Source organism: Drosophila novamexicana, unplaced genomic scaffold, assembly GCF_003285875.2.
Source record: "Drosophila novamexicana strain 15010-1031.04,08,12 unplaced genomic scaffold, DnovRS2.1 tig00000739-arrow-arrow-pilon, whole genome shotgun sequence".
Taxonomy (NCBI): Eukaryota; Metazoa; Arthropoda; class Insecta; order Diptera; family Drosophilidae; genus Drosophila; species Drosophila novamexicana.
Window position 1 is genome coordinate 944457 of NW_020824819.1, and position 23264 is coordinate 967720.

General features: G+C 37.2%; 1 protein-coding gene across 1 annotated transcript; it reads right to left on the minus strand.

Annotated features, from left to right (window-relative positions):
* Positions 1-21333: 21333 nt before the first annotated feature.
* Positions 21334-21861, minus strand: LOC115763552 (titin). The gene is made up of 2 exons (XM_030706170.1): positions 21664-21861; positions 21334-21600 (listed from the first exon to the last, which is right to left on the minus strand). Exons 1-2 carry the CDS (start codon positions 21859-21861, stop codon positions 21334-21336), a joined length of 465 nt encoding a protein of 154 aa, XP_030562030.1.
* Positions 21862-23264: the final 1403 nt, after the last annotated feature.

Consider the following 23264-nt stretch of genomic DNA (forward strand, 5'->3'; position numbering starts at 1 on the left):
CTTAAAAATGTGAAATATGCGCCCCACTGCTGCGGTGTCATGTTGGGCTGCGTAGTTGTGGGTAGCTCCCAACAAGTCCCAGACAGTTGCACCAACCCCCACCGCATTACCTGACCAGCCCGCCAGCCAGCCAGCCAGACAGCGAGTGCAGCTTCCAGTAAAGAATGCTCTGTTTATTTTATACTCTGAAATATACTTGATTTTTCTGTGTTGCTCTAAAGCGTACTTTGAGTACCTGGAGTTCATTTCGTTATTTTTATAGTGACATTTGCTCACTTTCAAACTGTTGTTGCTTTCTGTTGGCATTGTTGTCCTTGTGACTTTATTTAAATGCGTATACGTAATTAATTAGACTGCATTACTCATACGCCGAGTCCACTGGCATATTCATCATCCCAAGTAGGGAAATGGACATTTGACTTGATTGGATTTAAGCTAAGTGCTGTTAAGTGAAAACTTAGTTGAGAGCCAAATTCAACTGGCATCTGATTTTCATTTAGATTAAGTAATTAGAGCTGAAATCCAAATGTATTTATTTCATTATTTGGCTAGATACAATCAAACTCTAATCGAAATGATGGGGATTTCTTGTGGTATGGTTAGACAGTTTCTCGATTAAGTGTAAATTAATATACATAATATTAGAAAAAGAGTCAGAGTAAGACAGACAGAGTATATAATTATTTGAAAACAAAAGCATAGAAATCAGGTGGAATTGAGTGGGAACGACTAATGAAAAGGGCCAATAGAATATTGGGTATGGCATTGACTTAGTTCTCTATTTTGCCAATAAAATTAACTAAAACAAAGCCCATATTATGAAAATAACTAGTACACAAATTGTAGAAGAGACGAGAAGGGGTTCAAAGGCATCTGAGTCACATGACAGCTAGTACCTAATGCACTTGTTAACGTAAACTGACAGGGAAGAAAAATCAAGTTTTAAAAATTCAATTTAATGACGCAATTCTAAAACCAGCCGGTTAATGCTAGATAAGCAGAGAGGATGAACATGCCTATAACGACTCAACTCGAGTCCGGAACAAAAATAATTGATAGCTTCAGTTTATTCACCACAAAATCGAATGTAATATAAAAGAAATTGATTTTACAAACATTTATCTATAAATTCCTTGGTCTGAAAGTTATTTTTAAAGTAACAACCATTTGGAATTATAACTGGGCGTTTCTGACAATTGAAACGTACCTTGAACCACATTACTTACAAATTCTCTACCAAGTCCCGAAACTGTCATAGATTTAAATCAAATTCAACTCATTCTAAACCGAAATGCAAAAATAGATTAAAAAGTTGACTTGGTAGACTAACTTTTTGAAATGCTTGGTCTTATTCTAATTTAGGGTAGTAAGACTCTCTGCTGATTTTGGATCATTAATTCAATATTTAATTCCGAAAATGATATACTTTTATTTTGCCTTTCCTCTGTTTATCAACCCAATTAAAATTAAAGTATTTTTCATAAATCTATATTAGTTGCAAAAATTTGCATTTGTTGATAATATATTTTCATTAGCTTCAATAAAACTCTCTTATTTGTCAGCTAATGAAGTTCAGGGGTTTTTGTACTATATTCCAGGGTATTTGTGACTCGACGTTGATTATCTCAGTTTCTTTTGTAATTTAATTTTGTTGTTCTGTTCAGCTTTTCGACACGCTACTTTATGTAAGCATTAAAACTAGCGCCTCGCACAAAATCTACTTCTATAGATACATATAGACGACGTTGTCGTGTGGATTGTGCTCAATTTTTTGTAGCTGGATGTTGTTGTTGTTGTTGTTGTTGTCGCCGGCGTTTGCAATTTGTGCATATTTGTTACAAGGTCAATTTGTCTGATTGTAAAAGTGCGAAAAAGCAATCCGAAATAAAATATTGCGCCTATTTTTATGGCCAAATATGTAGGTAGAATATAAATGTGTGTATTTAAAATAATTTAAAATCTATTGTGTTTAACTAGTTTCTTCTTTCTTACTGACTCTAATTTATAAATAAATGAAATTCGTTTGCACTCACTTTCAATTGCAGGTTTAAGGCTTTCTTAATTTTAGTTTTATTCTATTTGATTGTATTTGATTGAAATCTAGCTGAACCGCTGACTAAATTTAAATAAAGTTGCCAGCCGAGAGATTGGCTCGTGGCTGCCTCTGATGGCGTTGATGCTGCCAACAGCTGCAGCCATTTGGCTGCTGGCCCCTCGTTCCTCCCGGCAACAACACAACAATAACAGCAACAATTTTCAAATTGAATTTTCTGTCAGCTGCCAGGACGGATGGCTGACGCAAATGACTGTTCGTCTGTGCCAGTGTCAATGCCAGCGCTCGTCCATGTGCCCAACTGTGCCTTAGTCGCTTTGGGCAAATTAACTTTTGTGGTCAAATTCGATGCGGATCCACTAAGTAGAGGCTGGCTGGCTGGCATGTTGCAAGGCGATTTTGATGACGTGATTTGGCCCAGGCCCGCCCCGTGGCAAATCAAATTTCCCTTTTGTCCGCATTTCACTTGACAGTGCCTAATTCTCCTAATAGGCGACAAATTGCGAGGCAAAGACAGCAGCGACAGCATTCGCATCCATTCATCTGTCTCTCGAATCTTGTATCTGTATCTGTCTCTCTGTGCGTGTAGCTGCATCTGTTACCGATGACATAACCAAATGCATCGTCTGAAAAGCAAAAAAAAAAAAGAAGAAAAATAATACAATTACGCACAGTAAGCGTTAATGTGTTTCAATGTATATGATTGCGCGCGTGTATTTCAATGTGTGTGTGTGTGTGTGTGTGTGTGTGTGTGTGTGTGTGTGTGACTGAAATGGGCGTGTGTAAGCATTTGTAATATTCCTAAGTCATTGCCAGCAATCGATAGTAATTACGCTTCAAGGACCTCTGCCATGGTGCCAGTGAAAACTAGAACTCAGATAAGAGCAAGACGAACAAGTGAACTAGATAGACAGAAAAATACTGTTGATATGTTGGAGTGGGAATACATGATAAGACTGTGTAAGCTTGGGGAAAAGTCAAAGATATTAAAGGCAAATACAAACACAAGCAAATGAATGCCAAGAAAAAACATAGCCCAAGAGCTATCAAACAGGTGGAATACAACAAAGTTCCTAGAAAAACATGTGATATATTCAATTAAGCTTCAAAGCAATTAGTTGAAAATAATAAAACAAAGTAATTGTCCTTTGCTGCAATTAAGTAAATCGATAACAATATTCTTCGTATTGTATGACTGAACAAAATTGTCATAGCTAAGTATAAAGCTTCTGTGTGCTAACAAACTATTTCTTTCATGGAAATCAGCAGTTTTCAAGACATTTTCCAATAAGCTGAGTTCTAATCAAGTTTGCAAAACCTAACAATAATTTTCAGCGGTTCGATTCAAGTCAATACCTAAACGCAGGTTGGATATCCAAATAATAAAACTATTTTATCATAAATTTAATTATTTATATCTATATACTTCAATTTTTAAATTTACTTTCGACACTTGATATATGGTTCAGTTGCGTCGTCGACTAAGCTCAGCATTTAATTATTAACTGAGCATATATATATTATTTAATTGACTGCTAAAAAGGTGTAGAAAAATGGTATAGTATTTTCTAGCATTAGCTTGTTTGAATGTGTTCATCTACACCCAGGGAAAGTATTTAAATCCATTAGCAATGGGCTAGAAGTGTTTTCCAATTGAAAATTTAAATTACAAAGTCACAAGTCCATTTAAATCAACATTTTACCTTCATAGATTTAGGGCAGATATACATATTACCACGAAAAAATTTGAGCCAAAATAAAAATTGACCGTCATAACTTACAGAATGCAATTTTCTGACAGACAAAAAGTGGAAAAAGATAATACACATGCCAATAAATCACAGCGCTCAAATAAATCTGACGTAAGCATACAAAAAACAGTCAAAATCGTTAGCCAAAAAAGGAGTATATGTAAAATGCGACTTACAAGAAACAATATACAGCAACAAATAAAGGATTACGCAGAAGCAATCAAAGCAAAATGCAAACGGAAATAAGGGACAGAGGCAAAGATTTGAGCCAAATGCAGCAGCAATAATAACAACTAGTTACATCAATGACAGTGGTAATGGCAATGGAGAGCTAAAACCACAGTTGGCAGCTCGCCGGGGCCAAGGTAAGCCGAATAAGGATCAAGTCAAAGCTGACATTGCACATTGCAGCAAGCAGTCAAGGCGGATGTATCACCGAACCATGCTCCATGCACAGTAGCCAGCACAGGACATGCAAGGACAGTCGGTCCAACAACCAACACCAGCTGCGGCTGTGGCTTTTGCTGCTGCTGCTGCTGCTGGTGAGCGGGTTTGGGAGGATGGCATCATTTACACGGCACTGTAGCCAGAACTGCATGTGCATGTGCAGAGGGCCCAACGGGGTAGGATTGTGGTTTTTGCATGCTCAGAACAGTTTTGTGAGCCTATAAAACGCTTGACTTAAGCACATTGCGACTGCTTTAAAGCTAGGGCAATTTAAGTCAGACGCCAATAAAGTCTGGCAGCCGCACTGACAAAAAGACGCCGCAGGATCCTCCAATCCACGGCACGTGCTGGCCAATCAACCAACAACACGCAGACGAATAAGCTGAGCGCCCGTTTTGGGTGGCCAGCAATCGAGTAAACTTTCAGAGTTATGGAAATTTCTATAAAAATCCCTCGCTACTTCTACGAGTCGACAACGAGATATCCTATCCAATACAATTAAAGAATTTAGCAAAGCCTGCATAAAATATTGGAGTCAGAGGTTATATATGTTATATATGGGACCCAGCCTTGAAAACTATTTTCAAATTTAGGCCTTATAAAATAACTGAGTGTCTATATAAAGCAAAATGAGCAAAAAACTTTGATTCCAACTTTTAGTTTTTCATCCGATCGACTGCAGGTTGTTTGTATATGATAATCTTTATGAAGCGGCTTAATTAATTGATACCAGCTAAAAATAAGGTAGATTGGGATAAAAAACTTAACATATATTTTATTTTATGGCATATTAATGCGTATAATTATGTAATTTCTTTATGATTAATTCCTTTTCTCACTTCTTATTATTTATTATTTTGCGCCTATATTAATTAAGAATTTTGATAGATTTGGGTATTTTGCTGTTGTATGGTTTTTTTATATTTTGATGTGCTAAAAGGTGACTAGGAGAGGTTGGGATACATTTTTAAAAAAATAATGTCGTTTATTAAAAATTATACGGTATAAGATAATAGAAAGTGCGTGGGATAGTCAGCTTTTATTTAACAAAAGTAAAAATTCCCTAATTACACCCTCCTTACTCTTTCGGTTAAAGATATAAGGAGCGCAAGTTGATGATGGTTTGATCTGGAAATTATGGCTAGCAGACGCAGACAACGAAACAACTGCAAATTGTAGCAGATGAAAATGGGAAAAAGGGTTGTGGGCAACCACCCGGGAGCGAAATATTTTGCATAAGCGTGGCTCTCCAAATTATGCCCCATTTTGTGGCTGAACATAAATAAAGCAATAAAAGGGGCGCATAAAAATGGAAACAACATGGCAGAGAGAAAGAAAAAAAGAAAGAACTTAAGTAAACGAAACGAGGACAGTTCGATTTATATTCATAATTTACTAAAAGGGTGCCCGTTGTGTTGTTTAAATGCTTGGACATAAATGCGATGCTTAAATGTATCCAAATATATAAGACATGCAAATTTTTCATATTCAACCAAAGCCTACACAAAATGCAATTTGTAAAAAGAAAATCATCAAAACTTAACGAGTAAAATCTTAAAGAATTTATAATTAAACCTATTTGCTGCTATACAATAATAATACATGTGTGTATATTATTTACAACATAAGTAATAATTAAATATTTTTTATGGAAAAAAAATATATATATCTATAAATTTAAATTTGAAATATGGCTTAAGTTTAATGAAATTGACTTTATAATTTACAGCACTGTGATATTTAGTTTCGGGCCCTAGTTATAAGAATACGATTATTATTTAAATGCCTGGCATTTAAATCTTAAGCTGTATTTTTAATGTCATGATTGCTTTCAGCTGTTGTGGCAATTGTGCAATTGGAAATTTCACACCTTGGCAGCTGGCACAGCGAAGGTAATTCAATCCAAAATTTCATTCCGGCCTCCCCGTCTGCACACTTCCCGCCGTCAGCACACGCTCCCAAGTCAATTTGCCATATCATTTGCAGCAGTCGAATTGCCAAGGCAAGCTGTCTACTGCCCCGCTCGTGCCCCTGTCCATTACCCAGTGGGGGCAGCTGGCCATATATTTTGGCCATTATTGCTTTTCAATATGTTTGGTACACGTTTCAAGGCAAAGTGGATGCAAGAGGAAGCACGCAAGCAAGCAGGAAAGTCGCAGAATGTTGTATACGAGTATGTTTGGCATTTGCCCAGCTCGACTATCTATAAAGTTCAAGGACAATTATATGTGGTAATGAACGAAAGGTTTATTTTAATTTTGTCTTAAATCATTTATTTTCGTTTTATACCCTGTAACTAAGAGAACTAGTAAAGAAAAACTTCAAAATGACCTTATTGAATCCAAGATATATGAACACATCATAGGAATATGATGATCATATATGTCTTTCATATATATTATCTAGCAGTATTTTACGTGTTCGAGTAGGAATATTTTTAAACGCCCTTACAGTTACAGGCTAATTCCTGGTTGGGGAATCTTGACTAGGGCGCACTTCTTGTGCCTGACAAAGTAGCGTTGATCAAAAGGTTTGAATTTTGTTTTGCATTATGTATTCCCCTTTTATGCCCTATTAATTATTTTGCTGAGCACAAGCAGCAAAATTTATAATTTTTTAAAACTGTCTTGTACTATTTAACTAATACAAACTACTTTTGACTACTTTTTGAAGGTTGAACATAGTTTTATTTATTATACGTACTTATAGTGAGGAAAACATGATAAAGCACAAAGAACTTAGTTTAACTCGGTCTTCCCTTGGGTGGATTAAATCCTTTGAGCTTTTCGGCTGTTGTCCAGAAGGCGTACAACCAGGTGATTTTCGTGTCGTTGCATTCGGTTGACTTGCTGAGTGCAGAGTCTAAAAATCTACCCACCCAAAAAAACTTAATAAAAGCTCTACACGACCTCTGTATGACCTCAGTCTTATATAAAATGGAAACAGCATATGCAAACTGGCTTTTATATATTTGATAAGCCCAGCTGCTCACGTTGGATACATCTGATGGGTATTGATTATAATTACTAAGAATGTTGTACAGCGTATTGGTGCGCAGTTTTTATGACAGCCAAAATGGCGTTGATCGAAACGTCTTTATGCGCCGCAGCCTGAAAGTAGGCAACGAAAAACGTGCACAAATTTAACTGTTATTTGTTATTATTAACGAGCAGGTGCTCAACAAAATGCGCGCCGCCACAGCCTAAAAATAAAATCCAAATGAATGACGCAGATTTTATGAAACGTTGCGCAGGCAGACGCTGCGAGTCACTGAGAGAAAGGGAAAGAGAGGGGTAGGAAAAAGACAAGCTGAGATTCCACCTTTACCGAGTAGCGTAAACAAGCAAACTCGTTTGGCGCGGAAATGCAGCTGTGCTAAAAGGGAAAAACTGCTGCGCAAATGCGCATTTAATTGCGCACTCAATGGGAAACCCTAAAATGGAGGCCACAGTATGGTGGCGGGGGGATGCCAACTGAGGGACGGATATAGACAAGGGAGCCAGCCAAAGCCTTGGCAGCTGTGCGGCGACGCATTTTTTGGTCATTTAAAATGTTGAATGGCCAACTGAATAAACGTTCCCATTTACCAAATGGCTTTCTTTCTCTACAAAAAAAAATTGTTATGGCCATTTGCGGTTTTGGTTTCAAAAGCCAAGCTAAAGAATTTTTGAAAAGCCAATATTGGGTACGAGATTCAAACTACCTTTATGGGAAAGAAAAAATGTTTAAAAAAGCTTTAACATTCAATTTTAAGAATAGTTTATTTTGCAGGAAATATGTAATCCTCTATTTGGGAACCTAAGGGAAACTTACTATACATACATATATAAATTAAATTTTAAATATAAGAACAAAATATTTAATTGATTAAAAAAATAATAATATTATTACTACTTAATGCCTTAGTAGGGCGCAATTTGTTATTACGTTTAACACTTTCATATAATTGAATACATAAATAATTCGAAAAACTTGTAAATCAATTTGATTTGTAAAGCTTTATAATTGCAAAAGTATAAAATGGGCTTACAAATGTACGCAACAAATTATTTGTGACAACAATTATTTTCGTGCATAATTTAGTTAAAATGGAATTTAGTGCATTGTTATTTATTGGCACGAGCTTAATCTTTTAATCTTATTACAAATGAAACAGGAAAACATTTTCATCTGCTTTCTAGAATTATAATTTTTGAAAAGCAGCTGTTATAAAAATCATAAGCTTACGATAATGTTTTCAACCTGTTTTTAAATTCTAACTTATAACAACTATTAATTGGTAAAATAAAATACAAAACTTTGGCATACAACACGTAACCGAATTGTTGACTTCACACATCACAAAAATACCCAAAAATTCGCATTTACTATAATGATTTCTTCGCATATCAATACCTATATCTATCATATCATAACTTAACTAATAGCTAGACATTTGTTAAATCTGAATCTCGCTTTAATAGACAAGATATTAAAAGAATATATTTTTTTAGCTTTCGGTCCCATAATCCACAATTCTGTAATAACCCCCAAGATCAACTTTATTTATAGTTAATTAAAACGTAAAGCGGCCGACTTCCATTTAATATTGCCCCACATCCAGCTAGAATGGCCTGCCATTATCAAGAGGGGCACAAGTTTTCAGAAAATGCAGAATTTCAAGTTATGAAAGGCGCAAAGTTTTTACCTTTTGAGCGGCTTTCAGCGAACAGCGTCAACAAAAAGTTTCAGCTTGGTTGCATTTTTGCAGCATCTCTTGTCGAGCAGCGGCCTGTTGCATGTTATGTTACAACGTGCCAGCAACAACCAAAGCACCACCTGCCGCCAGCTCCAATTCTTTTGGCCTGCAGAGACAGGTTGCCATGCGTTTGACAAACGCCCTCATTGACGTCATTAGAGCTAACCTGTGGCAATTCACAGCGTTGGGCCCCAGGTTGCCAAGGGAGTCGCCGACAAGGTGGGCGGGTGGCCAGGTTGGCCGGTTGGCAAGTGTTAAGTTTGGGGCATCGTCAGCAGCTGCAAAATGCTTTTGAAGCTTAACTCAGCGAACCAGTCGCCAGTCGAATAGCGCCATTGAAGCGTGCCAAGGACATGCGTATGCCAGGCCTCTGATCCCCCGTTCACACACAGTAACGCGGCCCAGTTCTCGTCCCTGTCTATTGTTTTCTGCGCCAGTCAATATTGCACAATTTCGATGGATTTTGCATTGATGTTGTTCTTGTTTCTGTTTCTGTTGTTGTTGCCGCGTTTTGTTCGAGCACGAGTCGAAAGACAAATGCATCGATGCTTTGTTTCGCTGACCAGAAAGGAAAAACTGTTGGCCCAGCACATTAATGAAATTGGGATTGGCCAACAGTTGGCGCGGCAGCTAATTGATTGATCAACAAAGTAGACTTCATGTATGTATATATAGACCGCGCTCATATGCCAATTATCGCGTACACAAATATATTTTCATATGACAGCTGAGCATTTAAACAAGAAACTAGCAACGAAATTGGTGTAAGTTGTTCATGTCAAGTCCAAATGTAGATGTTCTCAGCAAACAAAAAGGTTATTGTTTATCCCGAAGCTCACATATAAGTATATGTTAAAGGAGAACATAAGTCGATAATATTACATTATAGTTCTAAGAAAGAAACAGACTGCTCGTTCGCAATTTCATTTATCATTCGTCTACAATTAATATCACAAGAAAAACTTTCTTAAAAAATGTTTGTAATTTATAAGTCTTAATAATTTAAGAGTTAATGTAGAAACAATGAGCAATGAGCAATGATTAGGAAGATCGTTAAGATTAATTTTAATATATACATAAAAAGCTTGGAGTTGGTGGACCCGTTTATTACGTATATTGTTGCTACATATCAAATGATAAGACGAAAGAGTTCTCTACTTTAAAGTGCCCACATTTTAAATACCCTGTACCCAAAATGCTTTAACAACTACACACATGTTTATTTAAAAGCATTAAAAGCGACATCTCGGCTTGAAAAAATATTCAGTCTTGTCTAAATACCGTGGAACATATTTTAAAAATTTATAGAAAAATATGTGCATATGCTAAAAACTAGTGTGTATTTTTGGAGCAGGTAAAACTATCTACTTTACTTTACTTTTATGTTTATATAAACGGACTGTATAGTAGTAAAGATGGACAAAAAAACACAGTTCACATCTTCCAGATCAAAAAACATGTACTTTATGGGCTCGAAAACGTCTCCTTTTGGTGGTTACGAACAGTTACATAATTACACCCTACCTATTTAATGGTTACGTAGTATAAAAGGGCTCTCAAATATCCTTAGTTATATTTTCGTGGGCTTTTCTTATTGACAGATCTGTTTGTTTGCGTCTATATGCGAGTAAACACATTAGTTTTCATGACGCCAGCGCTCGTAAAAAATTATTATTAAACATTTGCACACCCATCTGAAAAAATCTGCACTCTGAAAATACCTTTGTTTGCTTTTGCTGCCAGCTTGGACACCCGCTGCGCTCGTTTTGTCTTCATATCAATTACCCGACGCAGAATCCAGCCGCGCGTGGCCCATAAAATGTGTCCAAGGGGTAGGTGCCACAAATGAGAAAATGCTAGGAAGCCATAAATGAGCCGCAGGACAATGCGAAAAATATGAAATATTCTTTCTGCTTGGCCATGATGCAATCAGGTGGCTTTGCGTTGACCGAAATAAAACAATGAGTCAAATGATAACGAAAGCTGCAGCCAATGCTGAAACACAGGGGACCACAAACATTATTTTTGAGTCAATTGCCCAAATGCAAAGTCAATTAACAGGAAAATTTTAAGCTCCTTTTAAGTGATCAACTGCGTCGATGCGTTCCTTGTTGTCCAATCCTTTCTTGATGAAGACAACAACTCTTCAACATCAATTAGGAAATCAATTTTGTGGTTTGTTTGTGTCAGCAGTTGTGTGGGAAAAACGAAAATCGAGCTTAAGTCCATCAGGTGTATTAAAACCCCACCCAAATGTCCTGTGGCATCCTGTGCTAGCATGCATGTGACATTTGTGTGTGTGTGTGTGTAGCTTTAAATTCGAAGAAGACAGCACAAGTTCTGGGTCACTTGATTTACAATCATCGAAATATGCAATTGCCAATTGCCAATTGCAATTTATTGAAACAAAAGCTATTTTGGCAAACAGTTATCGCCCACAAGGTTGGCCAAACTTCTGCAGTCCTCTCAATGGCCAAATAAATTATCAAATGCTATTTAACAAAAACAAGAAAGACGAAATTAGATTATTGTAGAAGGTCTTGCTGGCAAGGCACAAGGACACATTTTTGACATTTGCTTGAATTGGCTAAAGTAAATTGTGGTAAACCAAAACGCATGCATGTATTAAATGGCTATAATATATGCATGTAAAACTTATTTGAAAAGGTTAACCAGGTTACTAAAACCACATAAAAAGGCCATCAGAACGAGCAACAGGACATGGCTGACCGGAGCTCAACACGAATACACGAATGGAACGTACTAAAACTGTGTGGGACTTTTGCACATATATAGATACATATATATATATTTATTGTATACTATGTGCCAGTATTTGTTAATCATTTATTTAGTTGGAAGCCGCAAGCTGTTGGGAGCAGTTGACTTCTTGACATATGTGCATACTCGATTTGTTGTAAATGGAAAATTCTTGGTGCGATTTAATATTTACATGTTGATGAAGCTTCATAAATAATGTTATGATTGCACTGCACTAAAAATGTTTAAATTTTTGAATGAAAGAAAAGAAACAATTTAAGTTCAAACATCAGTCGTTTATGACAAATAAGATTTGCCTTTCTTCTTCCCCTCTTTATATCTTGATGCTTGTTGATACCGCCATTTTCACTTTTAAATCTGGAAATTTGATGTTAGCACAAAAAAAAACAATCAACTATTTTATATTTAAATCCTAAACAAAAAGTGTTAAAAGTATAGTATGCTCAAAAGAATTAATATAAATAAATTTTCATCAATCCCGGAATTCTTAATTTACCATCTTTTAAGAATAAGCCGACTTAATTTTAGCAAAAATGTCTGATTCAAGTGTACAACTGGTCTAACTATCGAACTCAGGCAAGCTATAAATAACATAGTTTTAGTTCGGCTCTTGAAATTGGACCTTCTCATTTCTTTTTAATAGAAAAACCATACCGCCGTCAAATGAGATTTATTCTACGTAATTTGCATTTATTTTTATTTGCAATAAAAATATTTACGTGGTTGGTATACCATTTTGAATAAGCATATATTTTTATGTGGACCGCGCACATGATAATACAAATAACATATTTATAACTTATCCATTTAAAACTTCGTCGGTTGATTTAAAATTTAAGTTTTAAACTGCCATAACCATTCTCACGCTTCAATGTCAATGTCATAAATTTGTTACAAATATAAGAAAGTGTAGCATACTTTTTAGCGCGTGGCGTCGCTGCGTATACGCAACATGCAATTTATGTGCTGGTAATGGCAGTTGAACAAGAAGCAAGTACATTGTGTATATAAACATACACATTTATATACAAATTTATAAAAGTATGTACATACATATATGAAGTAAATGTGCGTGAAGGCAAGTGGCTCAGTTCTGGCACGTACTAAAACAAGCGTGTAACTAGCAGACGACTGTGCACATGCCCATGTGTGTATGTGTTTGTGTTTGCGAGTGGGCGCTTAGAGGGAGTGCGTGGGCGGTGTGGAGGGGGGGTTGGGGGGATGGTTAGAGCTGCCAAATCAGCAGCAAGGCAAAGAAATGCCAAGCGCAAAACGCGGCGACAACTCGAAAGCGCCAGGCAAAGGTCACGAACACAACCTTTTGGCAGCTGCAACAGCAGCAGTAGCCATGGAAAAATTTATTTTCCTTGCTCGCTGGTTTTTTTTTCGCTTTGCATCAGCGATTTTCACTCAACGCTGATAGTTGAAACGGCTGACTGGCTCACTGGAGGCTGCTGATGAAGGTAAAGTGCCGCAGCCCACCCCAAAAGTGATGACTGAAGGACACAAAAACGACGGTCGAAAACATTTTAAAGAGAAAGAACTTTCGCTGTGGCTTATATTTGCTGCTTCGCTGCCTGCAGCAGGGGCAGGGTCTCATGAAAATCGTGGGCATTGATTACTTGCACACTGGCGGAGGCGCAATGGAAGCAGAAGAAGAAGTAGTCGACAATGCTCAGCACTCTAAATTCGAAACACAAAGAACAGCACATAAAAATAAGTTGGGCATTTTGTTTTATTTTTTGTCATCAAGAGCTAAGAACATAAAGCCAAAATGGCGGCAAGTTTTTGCAAGGCATAAAATACGGTAAGCTATTTGCCAACATTTTTTTTGCCAAGAATGCTGTTCTAAGCCACAAAGCAGATGATCATAACTATTGAAGGCATGATGAAGACGTGATGCTCTTTCGCGTAGATAAACTTCAAAATTAGGAGACAACAAATTGACAGCTTTTTTCGCTATATGCTACAGATAATTGGATAAAAACTAGCAAGTACTGAAATATATTTAGATAAGTGAAGATGATATAACTTTTGAAAACGTCTCGACTAAAATATAAAGCAGCTATATTTAATAGTAGCCCTCAAAAAATATGATACACTCACATTGATTAAGGAAATACTTCTTCAAAAAAATACAAAATAAATCAAATAAATAAATTACGCATATTGAAGCAATATATATCAAAAAATTGGACTATTCCATAATACTACAGAAAAGCCAGTTGATCTTGTTGTAAGTATAAAAGAAACAAACACATGGCAAATAGTATTTGTGGAATGGTTTCCATGGATTCAGTGCATAAATAAACTAATGAAAAGGACTCGAAAAGCCGCTCAAACGTTAAATTGGCAGCATTCGCTCATTGGCAGAAGGAGAGAGAGAGAGAGAGAAAGAGACTGGAAAGTTGTTACCCGAAAAACCACAAAACTGTGCCTTACCTTTAACATCTATATTTAAGCCACAAGCCGGGACTGTGTGTCATAATAGCTTACATTTATCTTGTGCCAAATATACGAATACGTGTCTGGCATTTTCAAGGTTGCCTTTTAATTCCATCCCACAACCACACGCACATTCAATCCGAAACATGCATTGTATACGTATACCATAGTATATGTAAACCTTATACGTGTATATATCATACGTAAATATCTAAATGATAATACCGCACTTCATATTTGGGGTTCTTGATGCGGTTGAAATGGGATGTGAAGGACTTATGTGCCCTTCATTTAACAAAATATTTAAATATGGCGAACACGTAGACATTATATGCACGTGCGTCTATATGCGCTTTGCGAGTGCTTTATGTATATATTTGCAAACCTTTAGTTACATATAGTTACATACAAATATATATATATATATATGTATATACCTATATACACGTTTGATTTATGCGCCTTTAGATTTTTCTATTTTGGCACGCAACTCAGGCCGACATAGACAATGACAGAAAGAGAAAGAAAAGCAAAAACTGAAATGAAACTGGAAAAAACACGACACATTTTTGACAACAGACAACAGCAACGTGGCGCCAGATTTGGCTATGTGTCGCCCCACGGGAGTCCCTTAGACATTTTTTACACAAATCCACACAAAAAATATACAAAAGCAAACGGCCGGAAGTGTGTTTCTGGGTGTGTGTGTGTGCGTATGTGTTGTGTGTGTGTGCATGTGGCAGGATTGAGGAGAATTGAGCGTAAAGAACTTAAACAATTGTTGAATCTAAGCCAAAAATAGTTTAAATTCTTTCAACGTAAACCAAAATGTCCTGCATAAAGAAAAACAACATTTGTAAGGCTTTTGGGAATATCATTATTTGCGATTTTTTCTAATATTTCTAATATTCAGTATACGCAAGAAGTCTAAGGAGTCTGAAAATGTTCTTCCTCTTTAAAATTTGTAAGCTTGAGATTTGCTAGCTAGAAAAAAAAACCTTCATAAAAATGTATAATATTTTCCTAGCAGACTATTTTTATTTGTTCAGAGTAACTCTCAATTTTTTCATTATATTTATTAGTTGCTAGTGCGAATACGCATTTCTGGAAATTTATTAATATTAATATTATCCTTTGAGCAGACTATTTTAATTTATTCAGAGTAACTCTCACTTTTTCCACCATTTTTAGTTGTTAGTCCGAATACACATTTCTGGCAATTTCTTACGCTAGTGAAATTGAAGCCATGGCTTATTTCGATGAAATTTAGTTTTTTTTTAACAAAACTTTAGCAAAATTTTAGAGCTGGGACAAGCAAAAAAGCTTATATATTTATATTTATATATTTTTATATTATATATTTTCTTATGAAATGCATTTGCAAAAAGTTTCCCTACGATTACCTGATTTACACATTTAATAAACCATTTGGTAGCCGCAACAGGCCCTTTCTCATTTTATGACCTATTTATTATAATAAGTATACGAGAGAAAAACCATATCCGTACTCATTAAACTGCTCGGTATAGGAAAATCATTGTCTACTTTCTATGCAGCATCATAAATGCTACACTTTATTGGTTCGGGCGAGAAAAGAAAGAACAAAAATTTCTTTTCTCTTGGCATAATTTCAATAAATAATGTTCAACTTTTCCAACGATGTGCCAATGATAAAGTGCCAATGGGAATGGGCGTTGGGGTGTGCACGCATATTTTTCCTTAGCTCAAGAGGCTGTTTAGCTGCACCTTTTCGCTTTATTTTCCTTATATTACTGAGAGAAACTCTCGTAATCATTACGAGCCAGCCAGCTGTTTGCCCTGCCACGCGCCAAGCCCGAATTTTTATCTTTTGCATTTTTGCCCATTGAAGAAGGCGCAGGACTCGCAGCTGAAGGCGCCTTCAACGGCAGCTGAGCAATTTTGGGGCTTAACCTTGACTCGCTTACGGCATACACGAGCGCGCACACTCAAAGTGGGCGGGGAGCCACCCTCTGTGTCCTGGTCCTCGTCTCGGCTCGTCGCTGGCAGCGCCATCTTGACGAATGCCGCCTGTTGTCATTGGGCTTGGGTGCCTAATCTTATCTGTTACTTTGGGGTGCCAGCCTGCTGTGCGTGTGTGTGTACACCCGACTGCCGTTTTAGGTCGTCTCCTGAAAGTCATTTAAAATTATGTACATCAAGAATAAGCAGCAGGAAAAGCTTTAGCTTCGCTTTAGCAGCAGCCTCGCAGCAGTAGCGCCGAGTCCAGTCGCAAGAATTCTTTCTAATTTAGTCCACGCGACTTTTATGACTTTAATGGCCCAGCACTTTGACATGGACCCCGGACCCCCAGCCATGTTGACTAGCGCCTGGGGATTTGTCATTAGGTATTATTTTTTTTGTTGTTGTTATTCTTGTTATACTTGCGTTTGCCGCCTGTCTCTGGGATTAGGTAAGTTTTCTGCCACAGCATTGATTTATATTTTTGCACATTTTTATGACGCTTCTTGCTGTGCTTCAAGTACAAACGCCGCGGCTATTTATAGTTTATTTTTATGGCCACAAGGGGACAACATTGAGCCGCATTTTGACAGTTCCGGCCCGCAATTGGTCATATAATACTCGAAGCATTCTCAGCTGGGTAGGCCAAAAGGAGCTGTAAGTTGAGGTAGTTACCAGAAGAAAAAAAAATGAATTGGAGCCTTGCACCGAAGTTTTGCATATAGAATATGAAACAAAAGGTGCAAATTCGTAGAGTATTTTACAGTAAGATAGACTTAATGAGTATGTCTTTATTATTCCATGTCCTCACTCACATACGCCGTATTTATTTTGAAAGGAATTTCCAAACAAGACATTTTATGATAATAGGACTAGGACTAAAATAATCATACCACATGTACCACAGTGCAGCTCAAATAAGTAATTACACCTGTTCATACCTTTGCATAGAGAATTATCTCCGACCCTATAATATGCATATATTTTACTTTCAAACTATTCTTTCAGTTTTGAAGAGGTTGATGGACAATAAACGGGGATTCGCAACAGATTTACAATGAAATCTTCAAAATGCTCCTCACATTTATATAAAATCTTATTAACATCATTTTGTCGACTAAGTATAGAAATATACGGAATTTTCGTCTAGATAGTTACTTTATTTTCGATCTCCGGCAAATTAATAATGTGACTGTGCTGAAAGCATGTTATGTTGCTTGTTGGTACATATAATATTTAAGCTTTTATGAAACGATTCAATTTTATATTTACAATTACCCATTGGCAAAACATAAATTGGAATTCAGGACTTGAATCGGGTTGATTCAAAGCTGATTGCCAGATTTGATATATATGTGCACAGACATAATTGTGTATTTTAGTTTGTGGCGCTTGTTTAAATTAGAGAGTAGTCCAGCCCAGGGAATTTATAAATTTGCAATTTAATTCAGATTCATTTAAGAGCAGCTGACTATATCAAGGCAAAGTTTTTTCCGGGACAGATAGGGATCCACATGGAATGGAAAATTTAGAGGCTAATTGCGGAAACGGACAGTTGCAATTGGATATGTGAGCCTTCGAATGGGAAATGCTGGCTTCGAACTAATCGTATATATACCTTCTTATGGTAATCAATAATTTTGTAAGAGGGCTTTTTGAAATTTGCTCAGGAGCATGGCTGCCCATCAAAGGACTCTTTGGATTCACACCACTTTACAGTTCATTAGGCAGCCGACGCGTACGAGCAGTATCTCAAATCTAGGCGAATGAGTATCTGTGAGTTGCGAGTGGACAGGGCGGGTCTATTCGAGAGTCTTTGTGTGAGGTGCTGGCTTTGACATGTTTAAAAATAACAATATGAAGGCAACTTTTCCAGCAGAAGCGATACATAATAATTAATATGCTCAACTCATTGAGCAATTATTTAATTTGGCGTTAATAATATTTTTGCGACAATTTTCTCCTTTTTTTGTGAGCTAGTTTTAGACGCTGCAGCTGCGCTGAGTTTGGGTGGTGCCTGAAGGCAGCATACTTGTAGCGTACACTGTGCGGCGTCAAATGTTGCTATTTTTATCGACAACGGTCGTCTCTTCAAGGAAGTTCATCAAAGTCAAGCACAGACAAGGCGCCACACAGGCGCACAGTGGGCGGGGCAATACACACTCTACCTGCCAAGACAGTTGACACATGTAGCATACACGGAGGTGTGTGCTTGCAAGTGTGTGTATCTGGAAAGGAAATTTATTTCATTACAGCTCAGCACCCAACGCAATCGTGTCCTTCTGTCCGTTTGTCGGTCTGTCCGTCCCTCTGCCTACCTCCGGCTGTCGATACGTTTGACTATTTGACTGGCAAGCATCCGTTTCAGTTTGCCGCTTTTATCTATCAGGCAGGTGGGCACGCGGGGGTAGGTAGTTTCCTGCCATACTGCGACAACATGGAAAAATTCTCAACGAACATAAATTTCCATGGACGCACGTGCAAAGCTTTTGGCATGAAAATCAATTAACTTAAATTAATTTAACGAAATATTTGCGCTGTAAAAAGTTTGCCAAACAAACATGTGCAACAAATTCACCATCTCGCGTCGTTTTCTCTCATTTCTCATTTATATGTATATCTATGTGTTTCTCTTTTTTTCGCGCTATTTTCCTGTTTGTGTTGTTCAGCCTCCCGTGAGCTTAGCCTGAGCTGCTAGCTCATGGACTTAGCGCTTTGGGAGTGCTGTAATACCAATAGGCTAACAATTTAATTTGTATTCCACATGCCATGCAAATACTATTATCCCGAATAGGCATTATAAATTGATTTTGAACAGGTGCAACAGCTCTTTACGGCGAGTGTCGCATGGATAAAGGCGTACTGAGTTGTTGTGAGCATATGCAGAAAGGTGGACATGTTATGCGATATCAAGTATCTGCATGCATCGAACTTTGTTAACAAAGAGTAAGGTTGACAAATTGTTATTTTTAATTTCCCTACAGACAGAAAGGATATCACTTCAATATTAAGATGATAGGTGTTTAATTTCTGAGAACTCTAAAGACACTTAAACGAAAAATTTCTATTGTAACTTACAGTCATTTAATTTAGTGGCACTCGGGTATGGTTTGAAATTTATTTCAAACCTAATTATTTATTTAACTATTGAATATTATACCATAAGTTTATGGTGGACCTGTATTTTAATACCTTACAGGGTGTATCCTATTCAATTGTAGTGCATTCTCATTCGTTAATGAAGTATTTATATGCATTTAAGCCGACCTGGTTATATAATGTAATCAGCACAGCTGATGTGAACAGCCAAATTGACCGCCGGTAACCGCATATGAATTAATGCACAATTTGTTGTGGCATTATTTGAATAGACAATTATACAATTTTCCAAATGATTTGACGAATGCAACACACAATCAATTCGATTTTGGCCATTCAAATCGTTAAATATTAATCAACTATGCATGCAAAATGTGAATCTGTCAATTTGGGCATATTTTCGGAGTTAACCAATAATAAATGTAAATGGTAAAGGACATAACAAATGCTGAAAAGTCATCTGAACTAAAAAATAGCATAATATAAACATATTTTCTTGTTTTCGATTTTCTTTTACTAATCCTTTTAACATAAAGTGCCTCAAGAAAATAAACATAAAATATTCAAACAAATTGCTTGAAAAGCATTGAATGTGCCGGAAATACATTTTTTTTATATGTTTCCTAGAACTGAAACTAAAACTAAAATAACTGGAAACAGCACAATAATTCCATCCATTTTAAGTGTAACTCAAAATATAGGTAAAGCATTTATTTAGCTTGTGAACAGAATTTATTTATACAGCAAATACTGTTGATTATGTGGAATGCATATGTGTCTGTGCCCGTGTAAAGTGCGTGTGTGTGTTTCCGATTGAAGCTTTCGCTTTAGAGCACGTAGGCAAACATGGCGTATACACAATGTGGCGTTTCATTGGATACATCTCGCACAAGCTGTGCATTAATTATTGTACAGACCGATTGACTGACTGACTGACTGACTGATTGACTGATTGACTAACGGTTTTTGATTGCTTGATTGATGCACTGATTAGAGCAAGGCTTGAGTGCGCCTTCGAGCAGGCAACATATGAAAATCAATGGCGGCTTTGTCTGCCATTTTACTGTCATGGAAAACTTGTCGCAATTTCCACAGCTAAAGACGATAAACGATTTCCTCTATCAAGGCCATAAGGGATATTTAACATCGTTGCACATTCCTTGGGAATTGGGGGGCGGGCGGGCCTAGGGGACTCGGTTGAGTGTGCGCACATTTCAAGCACGTCATCGGTTTAAGGAAAACCTAGCTGTAGCCATGGATGAGGCAGTCCCTCTGACAATCAGGACGTCAATTCCAACAGGACTCAACAGAGTTTAACGAACCTGTGCACATGTGTGTGTGCGAGAGAGAGTGTGTATGAGTGTGAGTGTACGCACTTTAACCGTTACTTACCACACTTTTACAGTAATGCGTCCATTAACAAAGCTCGAAGCTTAAAGCTTACGGTTTTTGTTTAAATGAAAGCATGCAAGCTTTTACATAGGGTTTTTTTTTGTACTTTAACAAATTGCGCATGGGTTTGCGTATTGGGGTATTTTTTGGGATTTTTACGTAGGATTAATTCAAATTATGGTAAATAAATAATTTGGGTTAGAAATACGGATGATTTTAAGAACTTTGAAAGCTTTCCTCTCTTAAAAAAAAAAATTTGCTTGGATAAATGAATTGCGATGACTAATAATAATTAAAATTAAAAGTTAAATAATTCAATTCAAATTAATTCGTACAAACCACAAATTGTTGTCAACATTTAATTTATTCCCATATCAAAATACAGTTAAGCATTTATAAATAGGCTTATATAGAACATTCAACAAATTTTGCAAATATTTTAAACGGTTTTCCTGTATGCTTAAGTTCAAAGTTAAATGATTATTTCAGACCAAGTTTTATATAAAATAATTTTCTCAAAAAAATAATTCGTCAAATACTGAGAAAAATACGTTGATATGTTTTAATTACCAATCCTATGGACTTTAATACTGGCTCAACATTAACTTGCCACATAATCTAAAACCATGTTAGCGACCTCTGAAGGCTCACCAGCCGTGCTCCTTGTGCAGGACATGCTTATAAATGGTATAGGGCACAGGATATGGCTTGGGCACAGGTATTTTGATGTGCTTGATCACCTCGACGGGGTACGGTTTTTCGACTTCAACCGGGTAGGGTTTTTCCACCGTGTACGGTATCTTGCGTTCCGTTATTTCGGGAACTATTTTGTAAACGGGAATTTGTATTTCCTGTTGCACCGGAACATGAACCGCATAGGGCTCTGGTATTTGCAGCCGTATAACATTGGGTACCTTATAAAGGGGAAACGAAATTGAATGAAATCCATTTTGGGCAAACGCTTTGAATTCACCAACTTGTACGGCCACGGGATGTGGTATGGGCAATGGCACCTTCTCAATGACATGGACGGGCACATGCTTCGATGTCTCCGAGTAAGTGGTGGGTGTGTCTTGGTGCTGATGATGATAATCTCCGAAGCCGGTACCACCTCCACCTCCCCCACCTTCAAAGTGCCCCTCGCCAGTGTGCTCCGACGCATAGCTAAGGGACATGCCGCAGACGAACAACTGTGGGGATTATGACTTTAGATGCCCCACTAGTGAGTTTTGAATGCACTTACAATTAACCACATTTTATGGCTGAGATTTATTTGTGTATTGGTAGCTCCACGCGCCGCGAATTGCAGTTAAACAATGCGAGTGCCTGCAATCCGTTAGCTGGCTTTTATATTGCAGCTGGCAGTTGGCAGTTGGCCAAAAGTGAAAGATTTGCCCATTACAATTGGTCAACTGTTTAGTTGATGTAACCATAACATTGAAATAGAAAGTATTGCATTCGGATCGCATAATTTTCATTGTGCTTTTCCAAGCAAATGTTATAACAACAAATTGGGTTCAAGTGGGTATCAAGTATCCCGCTGCCTGTCCATTGCTCTCACTCTGCACCGGCAAAGTGAATGGCCCTGCCCTGTTCCGCATCGCTTCGGCCCGACGGCTCCTGCTGCAATCTGGGCCTGTCCCAGCTTTGGGGTTAAGGTTGTTACACGTACTTGAGTTCTGCTATCGCTTCCGTCAACCGTAACCTGCTCTAGCGAAAAAGTGATAGTCGGTAACGCTAACGCTGCCCAGCAGCCAGTCAGACCACTTTTAATATTCGTCTGAGACTTGCACAAACATCGAATGGTGTCTAGGAAATGGGCTGCATCACTTTGCTGGGCCTTAGGCGCAGGCGCAGCTGCTGGTGCAAGCATAGGCAAAGACATCAAAAAACTGGTTGGCCATGTCGCAATTTGGGCCAAAAAACTAATCATTGAGATGGCTAACATAGAATTACAAATGCCAGTCCTCAGTTCGAGGGACAAAAAGAAAATGTAACATCAGGAAATGTTAAAATTAACTGCAATTTTTAATATAAAATGGACGTAATTAGTAAATCAAAGGTAGACATCCGATGGAAGCAGTTTTGAAATTTTAAAGACCATAACGGCATTTTGAATTTGTTTATCTTTATCCTTATATAAGAGACTAAATATACTTAAATGGCATTTCCTTATTGCAGCGAATTATTAACTATATTGGAATACTTCATATCAGGGCAGTTTTAATTTAATTCTATTTAAATACACCTATACTGAAACATTCTCTTCGCTGCAAATTAAGAAAAAAGTATTTAGAAATATCACGCTACTTTGCGATTCTTAAAAACCCAAGAAATATTCACATGTTTCTATGCTTAGATTAAAGCTGTTATATTAACTAGTTACGTTGAAAATCTAATATATTTTATTTCTGCTCACTTGCTCGAGATCCTTCTCTATCTGCCTCCCATTGAAGTTTCCTGTTTTTTTAGAAACTTTGTTACTAACTCTACAATTCTTTTGTTCTTCCAGTTGAATCCTACTACTACTGAAAGATGGCAAGGAACACACATCCGTGTATGTTTGATTATTCGGGTA